This window comes from Trachurus trachurus (assembly GCF_905171665.1).
Source record: "Trachurus trachurus genome assembly, chromosome: 23".
NCBI classification, from domain to species: Eukaryota; Metazoa; Chordata; class Actinopteri; order Carangiformes; family Carangidae; genus Trachurus; species Trachurus trachurus.
Window position 1 is genome coordinate 17,280,764 of NC_139912.1, and position 26,523 is coordinate 17,307,286.

The window sequence follows — 26,523 nt, forward strand, 5'->3', positions numbered from 1 at the left end:
TTTAGCAGTGATCGCCATACCAGTACCACACAACAACAAGCTAGCCTATGTCCTTCTGAAGTACACACAGGGTTTTCCTTCATGACCTTTCCTTTCTACACTCCATCTCAAAGGTTTGTTCTTCAATTTCATCGTCTTCATAGTTCATTGTGAATTTCACTAATTCATGCAGCTGACAAAGTTAATGTGTGCCTCGATTTGCCATCGCCCCTTGAGGCCAACACATTATGTCTCTGAATATTTATTTCAACTGTCATTCATTGTTCTTCACTTTCCAACAGTCTGTCTCCTTCTCTTTAAAATCTAATCTTCCTTTTACATTATTTTCTTCTCTTTAAGCCTCTTGTCGTCTCGTCCCTTTCCTCTTTCTCTCTACCAAACCTCTGTCTTCTGATCGTCTCCTCACAGGTTTCTGATCTGTCACTCACACATCACTTGTCGTCTCCCCTCTCTCTGCTGTCTTTAGTAACTCTGTTAATAAGCACATAGAGTGTAGCAGCAGCATGTACTAGATCCATGTCCTACTTAAATGTCCTGTTTTTAGCCCCACGCCCTTCGATGTAGGCCAGGGTCTCTCCCTCTGGTCCATCACCCCTCCACCACACACGACTGACAGCAGAGCCAATCAGCGTCCAGATATTTACTTATCAAGCTGACAGAAAACCATACATGATCTGACAACAGATGTTTGAACAAATGCAAACGTACAATGTTAAACTAACTGACAACATCAGTTCATGTGAGTCTGTCAGTGTCCAGCAGCAAATACTCACAATACTGAACTCTGTGCTGAACTCTGAACAGAGCTTTGTTTTCTCAAGGTAACTGGATAAGAAATATTTTAGGGCTGCACGATATATTGTTTGAGCATCGTCATCGCGATGTGTGCATGTGCAATAGTCACATCGCATGATGCATGATGCTTCTTTTTTTTTTAAACAACATGTTAACTTTTGTTTTGCTTCAGAAAAACATCTCTGCACCAGCTCCATGCTCCGCTTTGAGTCCTCAACAGTTAGAATCATGATTTTGAACTTCTATAAACTTCTATAATGTACGTATATAATGGAGGAAAAACAATATTTTGTCATTTTCCTTAACTTGGATTTTATTCTGAAAGACGTCTGCAATTTCGCCCGCGAAGCCTGCACCGCATACATGTGATCAGTTAGGCCAAATAATGGATTATTTTTTTAAACTACAATTGGTTGGGTCCTGTTGGGGGGGGTAGGGCGCCCCCTCCCAAATACACTCATCCACACACTTAACAGATGTTAAGTGTGGAAGGAGGGTTAGGAGAACGAGAAAAGAGTTTTGAACTCTGTTCAGATGTTAAGATCCAGGATAAAGTGTGCCTTAAGGAAGAAGCATGGCAAGTCAAGCCTGTTCTTTCATTCTGTATAATTAGTCACTTAATCATGAAGCTCAGTGGCCTGAGGTTGTCTTAACACACCTATCTCTACTGTATATGTGTGAGGATGTATCCAGGCCTTACCCACATGCCAGTTTTATCTAATTAGAGCTCTTTTGATTTTAATTAAACAGTGCTGCTCTACAACGTTGCTCAGAATCACCCTTTTCCACCACAGGTTGAGTTTGTCTCACTGTTCAGACTGAGGATACTCACACCTGCATAGAGCGACATCATCATATAACGGTGACAGCTCTGTCTGTGAAAGGCCTCACAGCAGGGATGGAGAGAAAATGAGTGAGTTCACCTGGATCATGAGAGATGGGAGCTGACAGATACCTGCATCCACTGTGAAACTGCTGAATGATAATGCTAACATGCTAATATGTTTAACAGATACTCAACATTATTTTTTAAAATTTCAACAGGACACCTAGTGTAGTACATCTACCTGTTATTTACTCTACTATTACACAATAACACACAGCAAATACTCACAAGTAAGAAGCTGGAATGTTCACTCCAAACTGTAATATATTTAATTTATTAAAATCAAATTGAGTTTAATTTAATTGAATAGTTAGTTTAAATTAGATTCAAATCTGTTGAGTTTGGGGCTGAACGTTTTCAGTCTTCAGCATCTGTGGTGGAGTAAATGTTGCTGCTGTTGCAGGTTTCTCAGGCTGTGCAGCTCTGAATGTGTCAGGATTACTTCATCTGTGTGATGATGACACCAGAGTGTACAGTGGAACAGGATCCAGTTGAGGAGAGAGAGTGTTTGTTGTAACTGTAGCTGTGTTGTCACACCTCACCCCTCCACCACCTACCACACACATACATGAGACTCTTCTTGACAAAATACTGAAGAATGCTGAAGGCTCGTGGGCCGTGATACCCACAACCATGCTGTTCCCATGAATCATCTCTCCTGGGCTCCCCTAACCCCCCAGATACAAATCTGACGCTGCTTGAATCATCACCACCACCACCACCACCTCCCCTAGGCCCGCTCGCTGCTACGGATCAACTGTGATATGAATCGCGTCACGCAGGAAACGCTGTCATGTTTGACTGCGTCCCCCATCCAGCTGTCTCCGGGTGAAAGCAGCCCTGCTGAGGGCGGAGAGACAGAGACAGAGAGAGAAGACACCCAGTCCCTCTGACCAACAGCATGCTGTCAGGAGGAGGATGGACACGTTTCCTGTTTGTCTCCAGATGCCATCTGCTCTCCCTCTACTCACTTCCTTCCATGTGTGTGTGTGTGTGTGTGTTGTGTCTGCGAACACGTGCGCATGTCTCACCCAGACGACTGCCGTTGCGTGGCATTGCCATGAAGGAGCCCAGGGAGCCGCCGATGACGCTGTGCGGCCGGCGCAGGGGCGGCTTCTTGAAGGAGCCGGTGTACTGGTGCAGGAAGGAGTGCATGCTGTGGGAGGTGGGGGGGCGGCCGTTCCTCATGAAGGGCTCTGAAACACAACAAGACCACCGATGAATATCAGGCTGGATCACAAACACAGGGCAGCAGAGTCCGGCTCCAACTTGACAGTATAAAGATAAACATGTTTACAACCTGGTACAAAAACAGTTGGACATGCTAGTGTAACATGGAGTCTGATATTCACTCTCCTTTAAAGGGATAGTTCAACATTTTGGCAAATTGGCCCATTGCCATAATCGCTATAGTCATAGCAGTAGGTTCGTTACCTTTAATTGTCGGTGTAAGCTATTTTTTAGAACGGCGGAGCAGAGCCATGAGCTGCTCAGAGCTAAGCTACGGAGGCTAATGGGATTTCTTGTTTTCCCTCATCAAACTCATCAAATACACAATCCAACAACTCCAAAACGCTCTGGTGGACAAGTTGTGACCTGCACATTCACCACACTATGAGATTATAACAGAACATTACAAGACAGAGTTGTTTTTGAGGTCTCTGCCCCGCCGATCTAAAAACAGCTTGCACCGACAATTAAAGGTAATAAACCTACTCCTAAAACCATAGGGATTATGGCAATAGGCGAATTTGCCAAAATGTTGAACTATCCCTTTAAGACTGAAAAGGGAAGCCCCAAAAACTGCAGTTCCTCTAGTTGTCACTAGAGCTCCAAGTGAGTCTGACATGTTTACAGCCTGGAGCGGCTAATTTCCTCCTTCATGACTAGAACTATGCAGGTTAACGTTTATACAGCTCACTTGTTTAGTTTTCATCAAGGCTTTGAGTGACAGTTCAGGTAAGTGGAACTGGTCTGCACTGAAGTCTGAGCTCCAGACAAACTTCTTGGCTCACATTGAGCTTCAGAAAGCTGTGGATGACATCAAGGAGGCCACATCCTTCCTTATTTACAGTCTACGGTCATTATTTCAAAACATGTGACACAGATGGACACGAGTCATTCTGTGATGAGTGTGTCAGCTGTCAATCGCTCACCTTCACGACAGGAGCTGGAGACACAGAGCCATCGAGTCAACAACATTACATAACAGAGAAGTCAAGGAGAGGGTGAAGGCTTGTTCCTCAAACACTACCATATAACCTTCTCTCTTAGTGCTATCTCTGTGTGTGTGTGTGTGTGTGTGTGTGTGTGTGTGTGTGTGTGTGTGTGTGTGAGAGAGAGAGAGAGTGTGTGTGAGAGAGAGACCAAGTATTTCCCTTTCTTCTATTACATAACATGACAGAGAGCTACTCGGCGAAGTCCATTACAGCTGCTACTGACACAGGCTCGGTGCTTCATAATTTAAAAACCCTTGAGAGCTCTCTCTGTGTGTGTGTGTGTGTGTGTATGTGTAGTTTTGCTCAGGAAGATGTTGTATAAACTGGACCAGTGGTATTTCCTTCCACAGGTCGGCTCTTTTTCACACTTCATACATCATGAACTGAAGCTTCATTATGAGACAAACTGAACACTTATTTATTACATGCAGCCTTATTATAAGAAATGTTTGGACACATTCTGTCCACATTTTTGCACCAACTATTATTCTTTCATGAGGTATTTTTATGTCAAACATTACGGATGGAAGCAGGTTGTACATTACCAAAACCTAGAACCTGACAGAACCTCTTTTCTTCTTTTTAATCTAGAACAGAATCACAGAGAAACCCCCAGAGCCTCCTTCCTTATTTAAAATGTGTTTATGTGTGAGTGTGGAGGCTGGTTGGTGTGTCGCTGCAGCAGCTCAGCTCTGATGATCTGGTTGCGGTAAAACCAGACTGACCGTTGTCCTTGGTGCCGCCGTCCTCGATGGTCATCTGCTCAGCCAGCTCCGACAGCGACTCGTCGATGGTCTGGCTGGAGCGCAGCGTTAACGACAGACGCTTCTTAATCCTCTTCATCTTCTCCATCACGGGGCGCTGCACAGCCTGAGGGACACACACACACACACAGGTCTACATTAATACATCGGAATGGAAAGATGCACACAACAGGACTGTTTTCTGTGGGAGTCCAGGTTTTGCTCATGTTAGGGCCCTATGATTTCTATGATCACAGAATCGCGGAATTGGCCAATTGAAATGCTGTTTTTGGGTGGAGGAGGAACTTATATCTGGGGAAAATTGCACAGAGGGAAGTAAATCTGGGTGGCACCCCCCCTGTCGTTTCACATGCTCCCTCCCCCTTCGAAACAATGTACAGGTGAAGCCCACTGTTCACGGTGATATCGCCGAATGCCGCATCGCTCACATTGGGTCGCGTCAGGTCTCTCAGCTTAGTGCAGTAAATCGCCTTTGTGGTGCGGCCCATTGTAATCAGTGAGTGACGCGGCTTTCTGCGGTACTGTCATGTACAGCCGGGCCTCACCTGAAGCTGCTGCACGGCTGTCTGCGTCGGTGAAAAATCTAAGAAACTTGTCTTGACATTAATCCTTCAATACGGAGCTGAGCAGTTCCCAGGTGACAATGTGTCAGCTGACTGTTGTTTTGCAAATTCTGCAACATTCTGTTGACTGGAAGTGTAAAAAGTAGTGCTGTCAAAAATATTGTGTTATTAACACGTTAGCGCAAATCAATTTTAATGGCTGGTAACACACCAGACGCGGAAGTGCCATGAATAGCCGCAAAGCGCCCATAAGCAGAGCCAGTTTCCTTTCGCCGATTGTGTCGTTCATTACGACCATTACTGATTAATGAAAAATATACTTTTGAACAAAATAATCGATTTTCGTGAATAGATATCAGGAGAAGTTACACAATGTCCCTTTAATATTTTGTTGGTACTCAAAGTCCTTATAGTGCAGTGTTATGTTGCATCATGCAGTATTTAAATCAAACAGATTTTTATAGGGCCCTGTTTCTATCATTAAATTTAGAATAGTAGTCATGTTTCATGGTTGGGGTTCAGGTTAGGAAAGAAGTAGTTGTATGGTAAGTGTGTGTGTGTTTGTGTGTGTGTCAGGGCCAAGCAGTGAACTAACCAGAACTCAGAGAACAAGTCATTGAAAAACAATGGATTTAGTCATAAGTAAATATACTGTTTGTGTGTGTGTGTGTGTGTGTGTGTGTGTGTGTGTGTGTGTGTGTGTGTGTGTGTGTGTGTGTGTGTGTGTGTGTGTGTGTGTGTGTGTGTGTGTGTGTGTGTGTGTGTGGAGGACTCTAGAAGCTGCAGCCCAGTCCAAACTATCCAGGCTCATGAATAAAATAAAGTTGCTTTTAATCCAATATTCAGCGAGTGTCCAAACTGCACATGAATAAACCATGAATAAAGCATGAAGAAGAACAGAGCAACATCAGGCTCAGACTCTGCTCTGTTCACTGCTTCACACTGACACAGGGGGGTTAATGAAGAGTCACACACAAACACACACACACACACGTCTCTAAGTGTGTGTGTGCGCGCGCATGGACACAGCAGTCGTCCAGGACACAGGAAACACCTTGCTCAATGTGGCTCAGGCCAGTCCCTGTTCATTGTGTTGCTGTGTTAACACCCTATGTGTGTGTGTGTGTGTGTGTGTGTGTGTGTGTGTGTGTGTGTGTGTGTGTGTGTGTGTGTGTGTGTGTGTGTGTGTGTGAGGGCGGAGGAAATGCAGTGAGGAAGCAGCAGCAGAAGAACGTCAACGCAAAACAAGCTGACCCCTGCTAGTCGTTAGCTTCCATCACACCCATGAGACACCATCTGCCTGTGTGCTCTCTCTCTCACACACACACACACACACACACACACACACACCTTTGTCGCTGCATGGTAAGAATCACTTCATCCATCAGTGTCAGGTCAGGGTGTGTGACCACAGCCTCACACCGCTCAAGGAGATTACAGACACTATTAGGTTCGAGTGTGTGTGTGTCTGTGTGTGTGTGGCTGCAGATTGCCTGATTAAATCCCAACAGGCTTCAGAGAAGGAACTGATTAAGTCAAGAGTATCTCACATGGTTATTGACCTCAGTCTAATTAAGCACTAAACCTCAATTTTAAAAACATGCCCCTAAATGATTGTGTGACCTTGACCTTTGACCTTAAAGGGATAGTTCAACATTTTGGTAAATTGGCCCATTGCCATAATCCCTATAGCCATAGCAGTAGGTTCGTTACCTTTAATTGTTGGTGCAAGCTGTTTTTAGAACGGCGGAGCAGAGCCGCGAGCTGCTCAGAGCTACGCTACGGAGGCTAATGGGATTTCTTGGTTTCCCTCATCAAACTCATCAAATACACAATCCAACAACTCCAAAATGCTCTGGTGGACAAGTTGTGACCTGCACATTCACCACGCTATGAGATAATAACGTTACGAGACGGAGCCGTTTTAGAGGTAAATGCAGAGACTGCTTGCTGAAAAACTGTCCCTGAAGGCAACGCGCATCAGCGGTTGATTTTGCTGAATTGGAGGAATGCTGCTCCACCCACCCACACACATCTCATCAAGAGTATCACGTGTAATCTCAAGTTAAGATCAGGTATATTGTTAATGGTGCTCTTTAGAACTTCCATAAGACATGGGATGACTTTATTGAATTTGTAAAGCAATTAGATTCAATTAGAGTGATAAACTTCCAGCTGACCCATAATGACTTCATATACCCTGGCTGAGGACGATTCATTAGTGTGACTGCTGAGCAGTCACACTATTGTTCTTCTGTTTGGCCATTTTCTTCCGCCTTTTTACGGTCTTCTTCTAGTCCTTCATACTTTGTGCTATTTCAACAATTCATATATCAAAACGTGCAGCTTTTTCTGGACTTTATTGGCATTACTTTTCTCTTTTTAACTCTTTATACTTTTTAAAATATTTAACTTTTTAGATGTTGACAGTGTGCAGATCATTAACAGACAACAGTCTTCTTGACAACTCCACTGTAGTGTAGGGGTTAGGGTGGCCGCTTCCCAACCCTAAGGTCACTGGTTCGAATCCAAGGGAAGAACTCTTGTTATGTTATGTTGAATTCTGCTCTCCTCCCCCGCCTTCAATTGGTCACAGGTGTTTGTTATCTCCTTGATTACTCATACCAGTTTGCAGCACATCATCACATTACAATGAATGACAACAGTCTTGAAAGCAGTGTGCTCTCTGTAGCTGAGTGGCAGAGTAAAGGTTTAGTGATCATATGGTCATGGGTTCGATTCCTGCCTTAGTCATTTCACATCATTGCTTGACTTTTGATTCCAATTATTCAGCTGTCATTGGACAGTCTTTGATTCCTCATAGTATAAAGCTCATTGTATCAAAGGTTTTCTTTACCCCTCACATACTGTCTCTGTCTGTAGCCTAGTGGTTAGCTTGCTGGTCTGGAGACCTGAAGGTTGCTGGTTCAAATCTTGCCTCAACAACAATTATAGTGAATTATTTTCCCAGTCGTCATCTGTTGACTTCTGATAACTTGCTTCATGTTGAAACTGCTGCTCTCAGCCTGAAATTCACAGAAATTTTCATTCTAAGTCATTCAAGCTTGACTCTCAAGCTTTCTTGATGTTGACAGTGTGCAGATCATTAACAGACAACATTCTCTACAACTGTGTGTGCACTGTGGCCTAGAGGCAGAGTGGAAGTCTAATGACAATGAGGTTGTGGGTTCGATTCCGACCTTGGTCAAACATTTGTATGGTGATCACTGCTTGCACTATTTGCTAATTCTGCAACAGCGTTCAGTTGCTATCAGCAGTCACACCATTTCCATTCTTGGAAATGCTTTTTCTAGTTTAACATGCAACTGGACCCTCCTTCTATATCGGTTTCATTTCATTTAATTTCTGTTTTTCTCATACATGGTTATTTTTCATATTATATTCTACTTGCATTGTTTTGGTATATTTTTATTTTATTATTATTTTTTAAATCATTTTCAACACCTTACACTATGGTGACAGACCTCTGGCACTGCTGGCAAACTGTTTTGAATAACATGGAGCATCTGTTCCTGTGTTCGTCCATCACGTTGGATGCAGCACTGAGCATCTGTGCAGGTGCAGAGGTCAGCTCCTGTGTCCACTGTCGCACCAGCACAGTGAGACAGGTGGGAGGTGTGGCTCCACCACACAGCAATGTGTGTGTGTGTGTTCCCATCTACACATTCATGATGAAAAGCGGCCGATGGCGGACCCCAACCAGTGACATTCAAAACATGACCCAGAGCAGTGCTGTGTGATTAGCCCACTTTCAGAGGGGAAGTGTGTTACGCCGGCCCAAGTGGTCCTATCAGCATGAAGATCTGACACACACACACACACACACCAGGGTTGGGCGGTAATACGGTAATAAGGTATACCACGCTATCTTAAAATAACAACGGAATCAGTTTCATTACCGTCATTAAAAAAAAAAATTGCAGTGCACTCATATGCCTGATATACTATTACCTACTAAATATAATTTATTTTACTGCCTAAATAATGTGTATGTATGTCCAGCAGCTACATGTGTGTGGTTGAGTTTTCAGTTTTACTCCAGTAGCATCATGTTTTCCTTTGGGGAGGTGTTTGATAAAGTTGATGCCATGGATGTGACATCGTCACGCGACGGCTCAGAGAAGAGAGGATACGGCAAGTCGTTCATATAGTGAGTTGGTCCTCAAGAAAAACACAACTTCTGCAAAAACCTTGGCTAGATTTGAAGCACCATGTTGCCATAGTTACCACGTGTGTCTTGTAGGCTTGTGCCGACGTTTTTTTTCTTGCAGATGTTATAAAAACACAGAGAGATGCTGCTACAGCTGAGTAGCGCCTCATCGGCTGTGATCTGGCTCAGCTGATCAGCGCTCCGATGGAGGTTAGATTTTCTCATGTTATAAATACAAAGTGCAGCCAAACAGCAGGCTGAAGAGAGAGGAACAGCTCGTCTGGTGAACCGCCTGGAGAGCTGCGCTGTCTTTTATTTTGTTTTGTTTTTTAGCAGCCATCCACATTTTGTTATAAGCTATTTGTTGTTAATAAAAGTTGTTAATGTTGGCAATGTACATGTTTTGTTATTGTTTCAGTATTCTAATGTGGTGTTTGGTAGGCTGTTCCCTTTCTGAACGACACGTTGGTGACTCCGTCTGAGCTGTAGCTACAACATGATTTTTAATTGGCCACGGTATGGTATGCGGTATACGGTATACTGCGGTAAAATGTGGAGTTTACCAGTCTGATGACAGAGGAAATAACATAACATCAAATTTTATCGTCAAAATCAAAATCACAATCCAAACACAAATATAGCATGACTTCATTGGAAAAGTCTCTCACTCCCCCTCTCTCTCTCTCTCTCTCTCTCACACACACACACACACACACTGTATGTGAGATAAGCGCTCTTTGTCTCCCTCACAGAGGAGTGTAACAGAGCAGGGTTTTATCTCTACAGCAAACCAAAACAAAGAGGCTCATGTGACGCGTGTGTCAATCTGAGTGTGTGTGTGTGAGTGTGTGTACAGCATCTGGCACATATGAATGATGTGTGTGAGGATTTTTTTTTTTTTTGGGGGGGGGGGTTCCTACATGAAAGGCAGAAGCAAGGAGACACAAAAAGAGAATCTCTCTGTACTTCATCATCATCATCATCATCACAAATTCTCCTACACACATTGTGACCCACATTCCCAACAACCCCCACTCCATCACTCCTCTGCTACCTCCTGGGTGCCGCCCCAGTGCATTGTGGCTAGTCTGAAGGAGGGAACTTCAAAGGGCGAGTGAGGGGGGAGACAAGAGGCGACAGGGCCTAATTACTGGGCTAATGATATATCTCACACACACCTCCACTCCTTCCTTCCTTCCTTCCACATCCCCTCTCCGTCTACTTCTTCCCTTCTCGCTCCGTTCCCACCTCCAACATCGGTAACAGAATGTAGCCTGACATGGACTCTCGGAGATGTGGGCGATTGTGTGAATGTGAAGAGGAGGAGGAAGAAGAAGAAGACAAGGAGGGAAAGAGGGAAGAGGGGAAAGAGGGGAGAGTTTATTTCTGTGAGCGGAGCCATAATGGAGTCTTTGTGTGTGGTAAAAGGCCACGAGATCAGCTGAGTGACTGCAGGCATGTACAGCTCTGCTGCTGCTGCTGCTATAGCTTGTGTTTACCACATACTTCAACCCTGCAGGTGACCAATCAGGTGAGAGTGGCTCCTAAATCCGGCCACACTCCGCTTTCCTTTGGAATTACAAATTCTGACTCAGTTGTGAAGTGAGCGATCACCTCACTTCACCTCTGGCTGTGTGTGTCGAAATCCACCAAAGCTTTGTCATTACGTTTCCCAAGCCTTAGTCAGACCCACTGACATCCATCAATTGAGTTTGTCTTTGACTTTTGGACTGAGGACGCACAAACAGCTGCAAGAGGTGATGTCATCACAAACACACAAACGCGCACACACACAAACGCGCACACACACATGCAGTGGGAAGAGAGCCAGCTGTCAAGCAAACTGGTAAAAGTGATGTCACGTCTCATCCCGGGGTTGTTGCCTGGTGAAAGTGTGTGTGAGATGCTTTGATTAGTTATTGTGTGTTTTAAAACAGAGTTACCACGCTTTCTTTTACTCCGGGCAATCATCAAAACACCCAGGTCAGCTCACTATTTTTGACTCTTCTACATAAAGGCTCAAACAGATTTGAGTGGCACCGATATGTCACACTGCTCCTTTAAAGGAGACATATTCTGCCCCCTTTCCACAAATTAAAATAGTTCCCAGGTGTCTTAAAGACATATCTGTGACATGCTTCAGTCAAAATACCCCAAGGATCAAACATCACAGCTTTTTTCATCCTCTCAAAACAGCCCTGTTCAGAACGACTGGTTTCAGTGCCTGTCCCTTTAAATGCAAATAAACCACTGCTTGCTCCGCCCCTTCTACTGGTACCAGGTAGGGGTTGGGATATGCAAATTTGAAACCTGGTTACATCACTGGAAGACAACTGAGGGAACAGCTCGTAAAACCACATGGATTTCAACCTAGGGAGCCGGAAAATTAGAGATTTTTTTGGTCAATTCTCACATTTTGGGGCCAGAAGGCAAAACAAACACCTATATGTTCAAGAGCCTTCAAAAATTGATATTTCTACAATATGTCCCCTTTAAAATCTGAAGAATACAGTCCCTACAGGATTTTGCAGGCTTTTTTTTATGATTGCTGCGGCCTTAAACGCCTGATTTCGCAGCCACATTAAAAAAAAAATGCGATGCATGTTGCGATGTTTTAAGCACTTTTGTTGCAATTAAATTGCGGGAGACAGCGAAAATTGCAAAAAAAAGTTGCAGTTTTGTTCTGAATAATTAACTCATTGAGTGCCAACCACGTAATTTCTCATTTTTCGTTCCCATGCGTTGAGTGCCGAAAACGTAATTTTACGTTTTTTGTTTTTTTTTTAAATTATGAAAATAGACACTTTAATACACATTATATGTAAATTTGGGGACTCTACGACGAGGAGAACTGAAATAGATGACGATCAAAGTCACATGACAGCTCATGATCTGGAAGTTTTTATCATAACTCGGCTTCTGCAAACGAGTTCTGCATGCAGATGCAGCGCAGCTGCTCTGCTCTCACCCGCGCTGCTGCTCCAGCTGCTCGAGCTGCTCGGAGCTGAACCAGGAAGCTCTCAGCCGACAGTCCGCCCGGTCTTCATCTGGAGCAACACCGTGTCCTCCCCAAAGTCCTCCCGCGGTAAAATCTGATGGTCTCTGGGCCAAAGCAGACCGGCATCACCGACCCGTACCACAGAAGGACCGCGACCACCGGCGGGACCGGTCTTCCCGAGCCGCGGTGGCCGACTGACCCTCACGCTCCGCGGGGAGAAGCTGTGACACGGCACGGTGCGTCTGTGTTATTGTTGTTTAGTGGCGCCCCCCCCCGCCCCCGATGGTGGTTTTGTGAATAGAACAACAACTGTTGTATATATTTATCTTATACGAGCCCTTTGATCCAGAAATGCGAGTGTCAGAAGAGCGACAGACACAAACAGCGCACCTTTCATAAAAGACGCTCTATCTCCTTTTCTAGAAAAAAAGGAGGGATTTTGGTGAAACCCAGCCATGTTTAGCTTGACTTTTCTCAGGAACAGAGGCACGTAGAAACAAACGGTTTGTGGCCACTTGAAGCATTAAGGTAAACCTTTCAATTGAGCCACAGTATGTGTTGGTGGCAATAATATAGAATACACTGTGGCTCTACATAAAAAGTCAAAAATGGTCTAAATTGCCGGTACACTTGACTAAAACTTTGGAAAGGAGCGCGGCACTCAATGAGTTAAAAATCAAAGGAAAATTGAACCCTGTTATACCAGCAATTTTCCACTTGTTAAGAAAGGCACAGGAAAATTACAGAGTTTAAAGTTGTTTTACTTATAATTAAAATTTCTCTTTAAAAAAGTGGTAAAACAACTGTTTTAAAATGCAGTCCAGTCTTTTGTAATAAAAAAGGGAGAGTGGCTGCTCAAGTCCAGGGCCAGTGCCTTTGGATGGCCCAGCCTTCGGCTGCTCCGCTCCGGCCCTACGGCAGCGTACTGGATTCTCCCTCAGCCAGTGCTGCGGGGGACACACAGCCTCGGGCATTCAACCAGGACAGCTCACACACTCAACACGTTCGACTCAGCTCGCGTTCCTTTACTTATCACTTTGTGCGCATTGTATAAAGTTTCTTGCCGTCAGCCCAGCCACGCCGTTCCTCCATGGACTCACTTTCTTTGGACCACCGCTCCGTCCCGACTCGCGGAAAGCACCGATGATTGATCCAATTTGCGGAAAAGTTGCGGTGATTGGACAAAATTGCAAGATCGCACAAAATTCACAGGGATTGGTTGAATTGGAGTTAATTGTTGCGATTGCGACATTGCAAATTCTTGGAGGGACTGAATATATCTTTGAAATCTTGTGATCATCAGTGTGTGTGTGTGTTCCCCACATGTAGTAGCTTATCAGCTGTTTACTCATTCAATAGGTCATTGACTGAATAGGTCATTGACTGAAACAGTGTTTGTTCTTTAGATCCATGATGTTTACACACAAGGAGGAATTTAACAGCTCCTCAGTTTGGCTTCATGAGCATTCAAATGAGTCATAATCCACAAAGTGATCTCTCTAATGTCAGGATCAAACACTGATATCGCTATAAATAAATAACACGCACAAGCTTATGACAAAAATATCCATTTCTAAATACTGCCTATTGTTTTAACTACATTTAAGAGAGTCAGAACAAGTGGAGAGCTGTTTCTGTTGTTGAAACTTCCAACGCTTCACATGGAAATCAACCACTTTGAAAAACAGACAGGAGGCAGGACAAGAAGAAAGCAGAGGAAAGATTGGCTCCTGCATCCAGCACCTATTCATCACTGCTTCACTTTTATTCCTGGTTCAGTCTTAGAAGCAGGTGTGCTAAGTACAAAGACTTTCAGCCATGGAGACAAGAAGACCAACGTTTTTCTGACTCATGTTTTAACCTAATTGTGTTAATTCATGTCTGTAATGTCGGTAACACACTGCCGGTGTGAGTGTGGCATATGATGTCTCTGGACTGTCTGGGATGTTTGAAATCGGGGGGTGTATGTAACATGCCAAGTCTTACATTTACTGTAAGCCTCATGCATCCATACCCAATGAGTAGTCAGCCACTTTGAATGCAATCTGTAATTTTGGTGCAATTGAAGGACACTTTAAGGAACTCTGTCTAGGCAAGGCAAGTTTATTTGTATAGCCCAACAGTTTGTCTCAAAGGGCTTTACACAGCATCATTACACAGGGTTCCCACTTTTTTCTTGTTTTCAGCTGCTAAAGTCTGACTGACATGTTATCACACCATACACTAATACATTCCCCGTACCATTCATGTTTTGAATAAGTGTTCTTTTCAACAGTTGTACCATTTTGTACATGTCTGATTTAAAGATGTGCAGTCTGTGGCTCTAACTTATCTATGAAATTATCTCTTACATGCTCAGAAATTGTGACAAATGTATCATATAACAATGCAAAATATGTTGTTTTTGTTTTTAAACCACACCCAAAACAGCTCTCTGCTGCATTTCTCTCTTCTTCATCTGTCACTCGGCCAAGAAAACATGTATGCAGTTCAATATTGTTAATACTCATCAACTCAATGTGGCTAGTCTTTTCACTAGGCACTTCTTTGGAGAAGAAATCCTTTGTGGGGTCTGGTCACATTTTCCATGTGTTTTCCATGACTGGAAAATTGGTCAATGATTTTCAAGGTTTTCCAGGACGCGTGGGAACCCTGTTAGAACATCCTCTGTCCTTAGACCCTAACATCCACTGAGGAAAACTCCCAAGAAAACCCTTTGGTGCAGAGGGATGGAGCTCTGGAGTCCGACAAAATCTGTGGAAAACACGTCAGTTCTAGAGAAGTGATCCGATCTACGTCATGTCTCTCACCTTCAGACCCATGATGGAGTACTCAACGGTCCAGGATGTAGCTCCTGTGGGACATTAGCAGCGTGGTGGATTTCAGTGATTCACTGTGAAAGAGGAAGTTGCTATCCTCCCAACGCATATTGTCATAACTGATCCAAACATCACATGCTAAGCCAATTATTGATTTTAATGACATTTTCTTCCTTATGTTTTACAATTTGTTGTGCTCTTCTTAACAGCTCGATCACAGCCACCTCAGAGTTGGTCCGAAAATGCTTCAGGTGTTGATGATACCTGAGGAAAACAGTCTGACCATGGCAGCGCTGCAAATGTCAGTGTTTGGCCATGAAACAGGAAGTAGGTGTAACTTCAATATAAATTGTTCATTGTGCCCCACTGTGAGCAAGGCGTCTGGCAGCATCATATAGCTGCTTCTGCTATCCAGTTGTACACTAACACACTGGGTTCACTGGGTTGTTTTTTCTTTGTTAAATGTATTAGTTAATGTCCTCACAATGTCTTATTCACAGCATTCCTACATGGATTTGTCTGGTTGGATGAGGGGTGAGGATGAGAGCAGATCACTGACATCACACAGGCACATACACATACACACATACAGGGGAGTTTCCCTTACATTACTGGTATAGGTTATAATCAAAGCACCTCTGTGTGTCTCACATGATGTTCAACCACTACAAAGGCTTCAAACAGCAGGAGCAGAGGGTGTCGCCTCCCTGCAGCCTGTGGGATGGAAAAGCCCTGCAGCTTGAAGTCTCTCAACACAGATGTGAAACCTGATTCGACGACTGTTTCTGCATAATTTCACACTCCAGTTTCCGTGAACTCCGCCGCGGTCTTCAAGTGCAGTACATAATTGTGCAATTTTCTATTCCTGAATTTCCAAAGTTACAGTTAGAGTGTATAGATTCTGTGCTTCTGAGATTCAACCTCGAACATGCCAGAGTTAAAATCCGAGAATATCTCCTGTTACCGCTGTCGTCAGCCTTCAGACACCCAATTTGAGTTGAACCCCGCCGAGTACAGTCACAAGCATGTGTTTGTGTGGATATGAGAACACCAGCGCTGCTGCCCCATACAGTGGGCGCTCGCCTCTCAAAGACCCTTTGTTTGAGCGGAGAGAACGCTAAAAAGGAGCTTCAGCATGACTGACCCGGAGGGGCAAGCTGAAATAACCCTGTGTGTATCTGTTAACACACAAAAGGCTGCAATGTTAATATTAATAGGAAATTTCCAACGACCATGAGTGGAGAAACGCCTTCAGGGAGAAGAGAAGCGGAGGAAGTGAAGAGGAACAAGCGAGGACAAGATTCACAGGAGAGATTTCAAAGAGAAGTGAGAGTGAAGTAAGACGGTCTGAGGGGCTCACTGCCTGGTCATCTCCAATGAATGGATCAGTGCTAACACAATGATCCTCACACTGACTTGTGTTGTCAAATCTGATGCATCACTGACTGAGCAGCTATGTGAGAGGAAAGAACCCAAGCTGATGTAAATCGAATCAGTGTCATCTCACAACCCGTTAAAAAGCCAGACAAACTGCACAATGGCCTAGCCGGGGGCGGGGTTACCTGATCAAACAGCAACAGCGAAAACAATATCCATAATTACCTCTCTCCTCAAACGTAGTTGCCGTTAACTGTGATTATAAGTACGACAGGGTATCCAGCAGCAATATACATATAGCCAGCAATATTTGTGTTTTCCGCCTCTGGATTGCAGTGTAGGCTTGTAAAGACAAGAGCAGCACTTGCATGGGTACGATGAGGTCCTCCATCTTTGTTGTTGTGCTTCCGAGCGAGGCACGTGATTACGTTTTACCCTGACGTGATGACTGGGCTCCTTGCTTGTGGAAAAGCAAACTGGTTGTTTGGAGGCACCAGGCTGGAGCCAGTTAAACACCGGCTCTAGCACCATCACCAAACTGGCACCAGGTTCTTTTCAGTGGAAAAGGGGTGCCTTACACCTTGCAGCCTCATCACCACCGTTGAGCTCAGTGCCTCGGGTGGTCAACCAGGACAACTCACACACTCAATACGTTCAACTCAGCTTGTGTTCCTTTACTTATCACTTTGTGCACGTTGTATCAAGTTTCTTGCCGTCAGCCCAGCCACGCTGTTCCTCCGTGGACTCACTTTCAACCAGCGCTCCGTCCAGACTCGCGGAAAGCACCGACAATTGGTCCAATTTGCGGAAAAGTTGCGGTGATTGTACAAAATTGCAAGATCGCAAAAATTCGCGGGGATTGGCTGAATTTGCGTTAATTGTTGCGATCGCAACATCGCGAATTCCTGGAGGGACTGAGCAGGGAACCTTGTGATCCTCAACTTTATTGACAAAGGAAACTTTATATTGTTACATTAAAGTGATAATGGTCTCTGAGAAATTGTGTGGATTATGGTTCTGTTTGACCTGTAATGTATTCAATGCCATAAATTGTTATCACCTTTAAGAAAGGGTTAGAAACATGAAGAAGAGAGGTACAAGAAGAGATGAAGGAGAGGGTGAAGAAGAGGAGTTGTAGAGGTTTAATGGGGGAGATGAAAAGAATAAAGATAAAAATGGAGGAGAAGAAAGGAAGATAATTGTTTTAGGTATGAAGGCTCCAGTGTCTCACAGCTGAGTATACACGCACACACGCACGCACACATGCACACACGCACACACACACACACACACACACATGTAAACACAGCAATTGTTACACTACCCCATTACCCCATCAGTCACCTGCCATATGACAAACACAAACACACAAGCCCATGGGCCACAAAAACACACAGGGGACTCTGCTGACACACACACACACACACACTAGAGGGCTGGATAGCTGATGAAGCCATGATTTTCCAGTTATCCAGGCTGAATTTAGCTGGGAGACTGGTACATGAAAGCAGAGGCACATCTGTTACCATGGAGATCTATTCTGTGCAGCTAGCCTGCTCCTGACCAGGCTAACAGCCAGGTTTAACTTATCCTGGTGTTGTACTGTAGTCGTTCAGTCAGCTGTCAATATGAATATCGGCACATATTCACTGTCATTCAGTGAAGAAACCTGCTGTTTTTACTTTAATTGTAACTGTTTTTATTAATATCTCATTCATTATCAGTTAGGCTTACTGTTTTATCTATTCTATTTTTAACTGTCTTATTTAGAATACCTATTATTAGATTAGAAAAAGTTGATGATGACAATGCAAAGGTGCTTTCAATGGAGTTAGTGATGACAGCACTGTGTTGAGTCTAGAGCTGCAACAATTAATCGATTAATCAAACAATAATCGATTATGAAAGAAGATTTCAGCGTCTTAAATGTGAATATTTCTGGTTTCTTTGTTCCTTTATGACAATAAACTTAATATCTCTGTGGTTTGTGGTTTGAGGATGTCATCTTGTGGTTTGGGAAACACTGATTGACATTTCTTGACATTTTTTAACATTGTATTGACCACACAACTAATCGATTACACAATCGACAGATTCATCAAGTGTTGGACAGGTTGGACCCCCTCACATTTCCTGGTGACTGCTTGTATCAGAGATACAGGTCTTCTGGTGATGGCATCTGTTATTTGTGCAGACCGCTGGGGCCCAAGATACATAATGGCACAGCCTGGAGCCACGTCTCGCTGTCCCACAGATGGTCTGTGTGGCGTAATGGTTGTTTTTTAGTTTTTTTTGCAAATGGCATGTTCTTGTGCTGTTGGAGATGCAGAACATTTGAATAACATTACTGTAGACGCATGTTAATACCAGCCCTGTCTGTGTGTGTGTGTGTGTGTGTGTGTGTGTGTGTGTGTGTGTGTGTGTGTGTGTGGGTCGTGAGGGGTTAGCCTGAGGTCTCACACACACATCCACACAGTGGGAAGCAGCCGGTGGACTACAGTGCGGTTAAGGCACACAGTGTATCGTGTGCCAACGTGTGTGTGAAAGCAATAAACAAACAGAACAAGCAGGAAGTCTTGACAGTTTCCTTATTAGCTGTGATGTTGTATGTGGAAAAAAGGAGCGACACTGCAGTAGGGGCGGTGAAAAAAATTATTATCGATTATCGGTAATTGCAATTATTGTATGGACGATTATGAGTCGATTATTACATTTCCAAAAATCGATTGTTATTGCATTTTTTTCATCGGAATACAAACCAAGGAATGAGACGTAAACGTAAACAACAAGAATCCGGAGCTCTGACGCTGCAGCGGACGACGTGCTAACAGCTAACAGCCATGCTACAGCAGCTGGCTGAGCCTCCAGTCTAATCGATAACTGTTGATAATTGAATATTGGTTGTAATGGAATCGAGACCTCAATAATCGATTAACCAGCCCTACACTGCAGTTCACCTTTTCTACATTAGTGTTTCGGTCGAGCTGAAGTTGATGCCTTCTCCAACCCGCTGTGTTGACTTCCATGTTGGCTTGTGTCGACAGGTGAGTGGACGCCGAGGCCCTGGTGTTTACATGTGTCTTCACTGATCTGATCACAAGTGGTCTGCCTGTTCACAATGCTGCTCTACCCTCCTCCGTTTACACACACTCACTGTAGTTTGTCATGACAGTGGCAGTATGTATGTAGTGTTGCTCGAGTGCTAGTGGAAAAGCAAAAAAAAAACTGAGTCTGTCAGTCCGCTGGGCTTATAAATAAACAACATTGATGATTATTATTGTAGCCCACAAGTTTAACACGACATACCCCAATAATGTCGCCACTAATTAAAAAAAAAAAAAAAAGTAATATAGCAACGTAAAAATGTTCATTTACAGCGATTGCTCTGTGTTTCTGTTGTTTCAAAAAGTTTGGGAAAAAAAACAATCAGCTGCATTTAACCCTGTCTGTGCTTTTTCAGTATACGTATACACCAAAAATCTGTTACAACCTTATCTGACTCACAGCCACACCACAGTAACCAGGGTTAATGAGAAGCTTCCGGCCCGTTCGACACACTCACACACACACACACAGACACATACACAAATATAGCTGGATGAACACAACAAACAAGAATGTGTCTTCCTGTCTGGATGTTTGGTTGGTGAATCCAAACACACAGCTGGACATGGCACATTCCAGTGAGAGATTGGAAAACTGTATGAGACACACACACACACACATCCTATGATCCCCATGAGTGTCTCACACAAATTAAGCCGTACTAAAATAGAAAAAAGCTCAGTTCAGTCCCTAACATTGGGAAATATTTAACTAAACTACGGTATGTGTGTTTACAGTACATAAAGACACACAGACAAAGCAGAAATCTGATTGACAAATTATGCTCTGGGTGCAAGACAGTTTCAGCTTTTTGCTGAATAAAACAGGTTCAGTGTTTTTCTATCCCTCATTGTTGGACTAAACTGCAGTTTTCTAAATAACCAATCTTGTAGTCTCTGTTTCCTGTGAAGAGAAGAAGAGTCACCTCTTTACTCTGTAGTCACAGCTTCAGGCCAACGCACGCCCAGCAACAAAAAAACAAAGGTAACACTTAACCACGGGGAAATCTAGGGATGTCAGGTCAGTTTACACAACTGAAGGAGAGGACTGTACCCTCCCACCTCTCATCATCACCTCTCCTCCCCCTCCAGCTTTGTCTGTTTTATGGCTCTTCATTCTCACGCCCCTCCACTCCTCCGAGCGCAGGCTTCAATTCCAGCTCCACTCTGCCCGAGGGCTTTGGGAACAGGTGTTGTCTTGACGTGGGGATGAAGCATTTCTCCTCACACGGGCCCTTTCTGTTCCGACTTCAGGTGGTTGTGATGCACACACGTCTTTAAAGCTGCACTATGAAAGATGAAATACGCTCCAGCTCATACATTAATGCAGAGAGGTGCTGTCAAAGGCTTTCTGTGACCCAGATTCATCAAACAGCCTCACAGCGGCAGCATCGTGTTCCAAAGATTTTTTGAGAGAGAATCCTCCTGGCCAATCAGGGAAGGGCTGGGAGCACATAACTTTGCTTGCAAATCTCATCATCAGAACTATGTCTGGATGTTGTTTGAATTTTTTCAAAGGCTAGAGTCAATTTGGTACCATGGCTTCCATCAAGAGTTTTCTGATACCTTACTTTCAGAAATATAAATACATTTCCCTACAAAACCCTGCACTAATGTAAGAAAGTAGGTCAAAAATAAAATGTTTTCCAAACACAGGCTCCTATCCAACGACTGCTGGAATGAAAGAAAAAAAATATCACAAGCTACATGCCTCATGGAAAAAGTGAAATTCAAGTAAATGTCATGAATATCGACAAAAAGTTTGTCCTGTCGATCACATTGGATTCTCTCTTGATCGATAAAAGGCTTATGCGATATACGAATGAAACCAGTTCTTTGCCAGATCAATGTAAATTGCGATCACCTTTTACATTAATTCCGCTTTTCTAAGACATGGCGGGAGAAAACAGTAAAAAATGCAAGTGGACAGACGGAAAGACAGGATTTCAACCACTATCTCCTAGAACAGTTTAGAGCGCTGCCGTTCCTAAACCACAGGTGTCCTCCGCTGTTGTGCAGCATTTGCATCTTCGTTAGGGGTGTAACGATTCATCTACTACAACGATTTATATTCATATGTTCCAACTACATCGATCTGTGCTCAGCTTTTTGCTGTTGTGAATATCAGAATATATTCCGAGAGATGAAATATAGTGGTTGTACTTTATTCAAATAAAAGGTTAATCCATTTACAATTAATTGTTGTTTGCTTGTTTATATCCATAATTAATTTAAACCTGATTCCCTTACAAGAAACAACAGAGATCTAGGAAACTTCACCTGCACTGTCCAGTATCCAGGTATTTATTTCACAGTCACACTAGTTGAATTTTTGGCTAAAAAGTTACTGAATCGATTTCAAGTCACTACATCGATCAGATCGTAGCGTTCTAAATGAACCAATATCGTCCTATATCATGTCAGGAGTCGACTCCAGCGACTCCGTGTGTGTTTTCGGTTTTGTGATTCAGTGCAAAAATGAATGGAAACAACTTAAAATGCAAGAAATGTATTTGATAGACCAGTTTGATAGATTGATTGAGCAAAACAGTGTGTGACGTCATTACACACTGATTTTCATTTGATTTAAATGGCCTCTCTCATCAGCTTCATTCACATTAATATTTTAGTGACCTTTAGATAGTTTGATTGACAAGTGGATGGAAACATAGCTACAAACTGATAGACGAATAAGATGACATATTAAAATCAGACACATTTCAGTCTTTAGAAAAACAAAACAAGCGAGACACCATTTTCTTGCCTGTACTCTCTGTCTGAAACTCGAGCCAACAGCTTCTTTGCTTCATTCAGCAGAAAGGTGTGAAGGGAAGAAAATCTGCCACCTCCCAAATCAGAGCTTTCACATATTACAGCCTGATTGGTGTTACATTGTGGTGATACAGGGGGTTCAGTGCCAGGTTATTTCTTGGCCACACGTCTACAGGAAGAACACTGTGCCCAGCCAACAAATAATCTGGCACATAACTGTTTCTGTTTCCAGTCTTTATACCAGGCCGAGTTCACCAGCTGTGGGTGGTGACTTCATACATAACACAGAGACAGAGGACGAGTGTATTCTCACACTGAGGCAACTTAATAAACATGATTCAAAATCAGAAATTAGATTCAGACATATCTCATGTCTGTTTTGCTATTTCTGAAAATCAAACTCCAAAACAAGGAGCAGCTGCTCCTCCTCTGTCCCTGCAGCTGAGTCTCTACAAACACAAGAACAACATTTCTGCTTTTTGCCTCAGTGGTTAAGGATGACCAGGGGTCTCATTTATAACCGTTGCTTACGCACAAAACGGGGCTGAAAGTGGCGTACGTGACTTTTCACGCCAAGGTTGTGATCTATAAAAAACTAACTTGACGGGAGAATGTGCGCAGCTCTAAGCAAACTCTGACCCAGGCGTACGCATGGTTTGGAGGAAAAGGGGAATTGGCGACACAGACGGCGTGGTGGTGAACTGAAGTCAGACTCAGGAAATGATGAGTGAGAAGAACGATTACGTTTTTATTATCGGCCGTCACACATTTAATTTCAACCCGTATGCGTTAGATCCATGTTGCCATGGTGATTTAATTCAACAGCGCCCTTATTTTGCATCGGACTGATGTTTCAGAAACATCTTCTTAGAATCTAACTTAAAATTCAAAATCAAAATTCCTTCTCTATATTTAATCACCACCATCTCTCCGTCATATTGTCCACTCCCAAAGCGCAGGAGGAGGAGAGGACGCCGCGGCTGCATGGGATAAATACATGGTGTAAATAACTATATGTTCCTATGATACTGTGAACATATGATCGAGAGTCAATTAAATCTCAAACCCTGGGAAAAAAATCCAGTAATCGTTCCCACAATTGTTACATTCTGTTTTCTTGTTATCAAGAGAAGTGTCATGTTTGATCATTCCTCAGAATGTAACTGATTCCGCTAATTATTCAAAGTTTTATCGATCAGTCTAATTACTGTAAATAATACAGCGGTGAGCCCCGTGCGTAATTCTGCACCACGGCACCGCTGGAGGAGAAAGGAGGGAGAGGGAGACCATGATGAATGGTTAATAACTCGTTTCAGATTAGAACTGTTGTCATTGTTGTAACTATGTGCCGAACCGGGTCCAGCATGTGAGAGGGCAGCGCACCAAAACAACACCGCGTGCGCTCTGAGCCGCTGACGCCGTTAACAGCTGCAGCAACATGTCACGTTGTCACTTTCACACCTGCAACTAATTCACAACAGCGACAGAACAAGAGCACGTCAGGCTCATTGACATGCAGATCACATTCATGTGGTGGTTTGCATTGACCATCTACGGTTAAAACAGGGCGTGTACAGGGCGGAACGTGAAGCTGATTCTGCTGCGCACACTTGTAGGAACTCTGTGATTTATAAAGGGAAGTTTGCCTGCAAGTGTGCGTACGCAGGGTTTTATAAGTCTGAATATTTACTGGCGCACGCAAAACTTGGCTTTTGGGCGTACGTACACTTTTAGTAACGATCCCACGCACAGTTTTATAAATGAGACCCCAGGACCGTGCTGTGGTTCTGAGACCTCTTAGTCTAGATCAGCGTGTTTATTAAACTTTGTCAGGCCAAGAATAAAACTGATCGATATCACCTTAAAGAACGTCACAAAACCAAAAGCCACTACTTCAATAGTGGTGCCAGAAGCGTGAGCAGAAGAATGAGCCTGAGTTTCCTTCCTTTCTTTAAGCATTTTGATGACTCAACTAGAGTCATCAAAATGCACATCCACATTTCCCTTCAAACCGTTCTCCTTTCTGTGTGTATTCTATCCTATCTATGTGCACTCTGAAATCACCTGGGATGACTACACAGTCAAAAACTGTGCAAATAACTGAGAGCATCAAGAAAAGTAGTGAAATATTTAGGTGGACTATGAAAGACTATATATAGAAGATACATGGAGAGAATTCCATCTCTGAGAGCTTCTTCAGTCATACTTCAAACACAAATATAATATATTATTATTATTATTTTATTATACTAAACACACAATTTGCTAGTGTGGATTGAAAAAGAACAACATTCCCATTCCCAGTTTCTGTGGTCGTCTAGTCTCAGCTCCTATCAGTAATCCTGAAGGAGTTTCACATTAATCTGATTAGAGCAGATTATCAGTGTCAGTGCCACACTGTTCTCGAATTGATCTGACCTTTCAGATAATGATAAACGCTCAGTGAAGTTAACGGAGTGAGCAGTTTGAGACGGAAGGACCTGACTGTTTCCATGACAGGCTTTGTGGCCACCTACAGTATGATCCAACTTTCAAGACTGCTTCCTGTGAACTTTCGTGGCACTTTGTTGGCATGAATTGCTGATAATACCTGTCTAGCAGTCACTGATTAACCTGCAGGAAAGTGAGACGAATAATTAGAGACTCTTACTGGAAATTAAGAAGGAAACTCTTTTTGAGAAACTGGTATTTAAAGTATTTAAAGGGGAGGCAACAGAGTCCCTCTCAAGTTCAGTTCAAGTCAGAGCCGCTGAGTTTAGTTCATGATTCTGTGGGATGAAATAGTTTCAGAAAAGCAGGCAGATGGAGAAAGTTGTGTAGGACGAGATGCACCGAGCAGAACAACGACAGCTGACTGGACTTGGCACCAACACTGTACCACTTATTTGTCTGCTTATCCGTTTGTGTGGACGTGCCATCTCTGTTGGGGATTTTGTCTAATTTGCAATGGTATCCAAGGACAGATCTCAACAATCTCTACAGCCACTGATGACTTGGGGAGCTGCGTAGCTCTGTCATACACCTCCAGGTTACAGTTACCGGCCGATGTTGACAGTGAGCAGTCCCACTGAACCCTCTGAGCATGTCTTATGGCTGCTATAAGCTCATCACCTAGAAGGGACTGAATTAGACCCATGGGGATTTGTGGCTGTGGACTAGCTTGTCCTGCCCATCTGTGAAGCTAACACTAGCTGCTGAAGCTAAAGGCTGTTAGTCAGATATTAAACAGGTTTTTTTTGATGTGACTCATCAGAAATCTGTTATTATGTAACTGTTATTGATACACAAAAGAAGATAGTTTTACATCTCTCTCCCTGGAGATCGGAAAACAACAGGTCAGAGGGACAATCAGAAGACAGAGGGCTCTGAGTCTTTACTGTGACTACTTTGTTGTAACATGATAAAATGTCTTGAAATAAGATTTTAAACATAATTTTGGGAGAAAAAATGTTCTCTTTAAAGCCCCAGTATGTAACTTATTTGGCTTTTTATTAGCAAAAATCAAATATTGCTTTCATAAATAAATATTTCACTGAAGTCGAATCACACCCGCATACAAATGAAAGCTTTCTCGTACCTTAGAATGAGTTGTTACAAGTCGTTACAAATACATAAGTGGGCGACGCACCAAACCGAGGCTGCCATGTTGCATCGCCATTTTTTACGTTGAGTGGCAGCGTGACCGTAGGTAACCATAGAAACTCACCGGAGCTGTCGGCTCGGGGAGAAAGTCTTCCAGGTAGCTCCTGTTAAAACTGTCACCACTGTGTAGTGTGAGGAAGGACGGAAGCACTGATGTGCCGTCGGCAAACCAACCGGATGTCATTTTACTCGACGAGAGGAAGACGGTAAAACGTGGGTCAGATAAACAATACAACATCACCATGACAACATATTGTCACGGCTGTAATTTTTTGCCTCGTGCTGGCCGACCACTTGTTTACATAGACGCTTGTTTATCCTGTTACATGCAGCGTCTGTTGTCTGTCTGACGTCTGCCTGATTTCACGTGAATGCAACATCAAGAATACGTTCCGATGTGCAACCGCACCGCT

The 26,523-nt window shown here is 43.4% G+C and overlaps 1 protein-coding gene across 1 annotated transcript in view; it reads right to left on the reverse strand.

The window, feature by feature from the left end:
- The window catches only part of LOC311006820 (cyclin-dependent kinase 17), a 48,759-nt gene that overhangs the window by 15,749 nt on the left and 6,487 nt on the right, over nt 1-26,523 (reverse strand). Inside the window, exons 2-3 of the mRNA XM_083999800.1 lie at nt 4,626-4,770; nt 2,713-2,877 (exon numbers count right to left, since the gene is read on the reverse strand). Coding sequence (XP_083855926.1) covers nt 2,713-2,877; nt 4,626-4,752 — 292 coding nt within the window. The 5' untranslated portion in view covers nt 4,753-4,770. The remainder of the gene's footprint in view (nt 1-2,712; nt 2,878-4,625; nt 4,771-26,523) is intronic.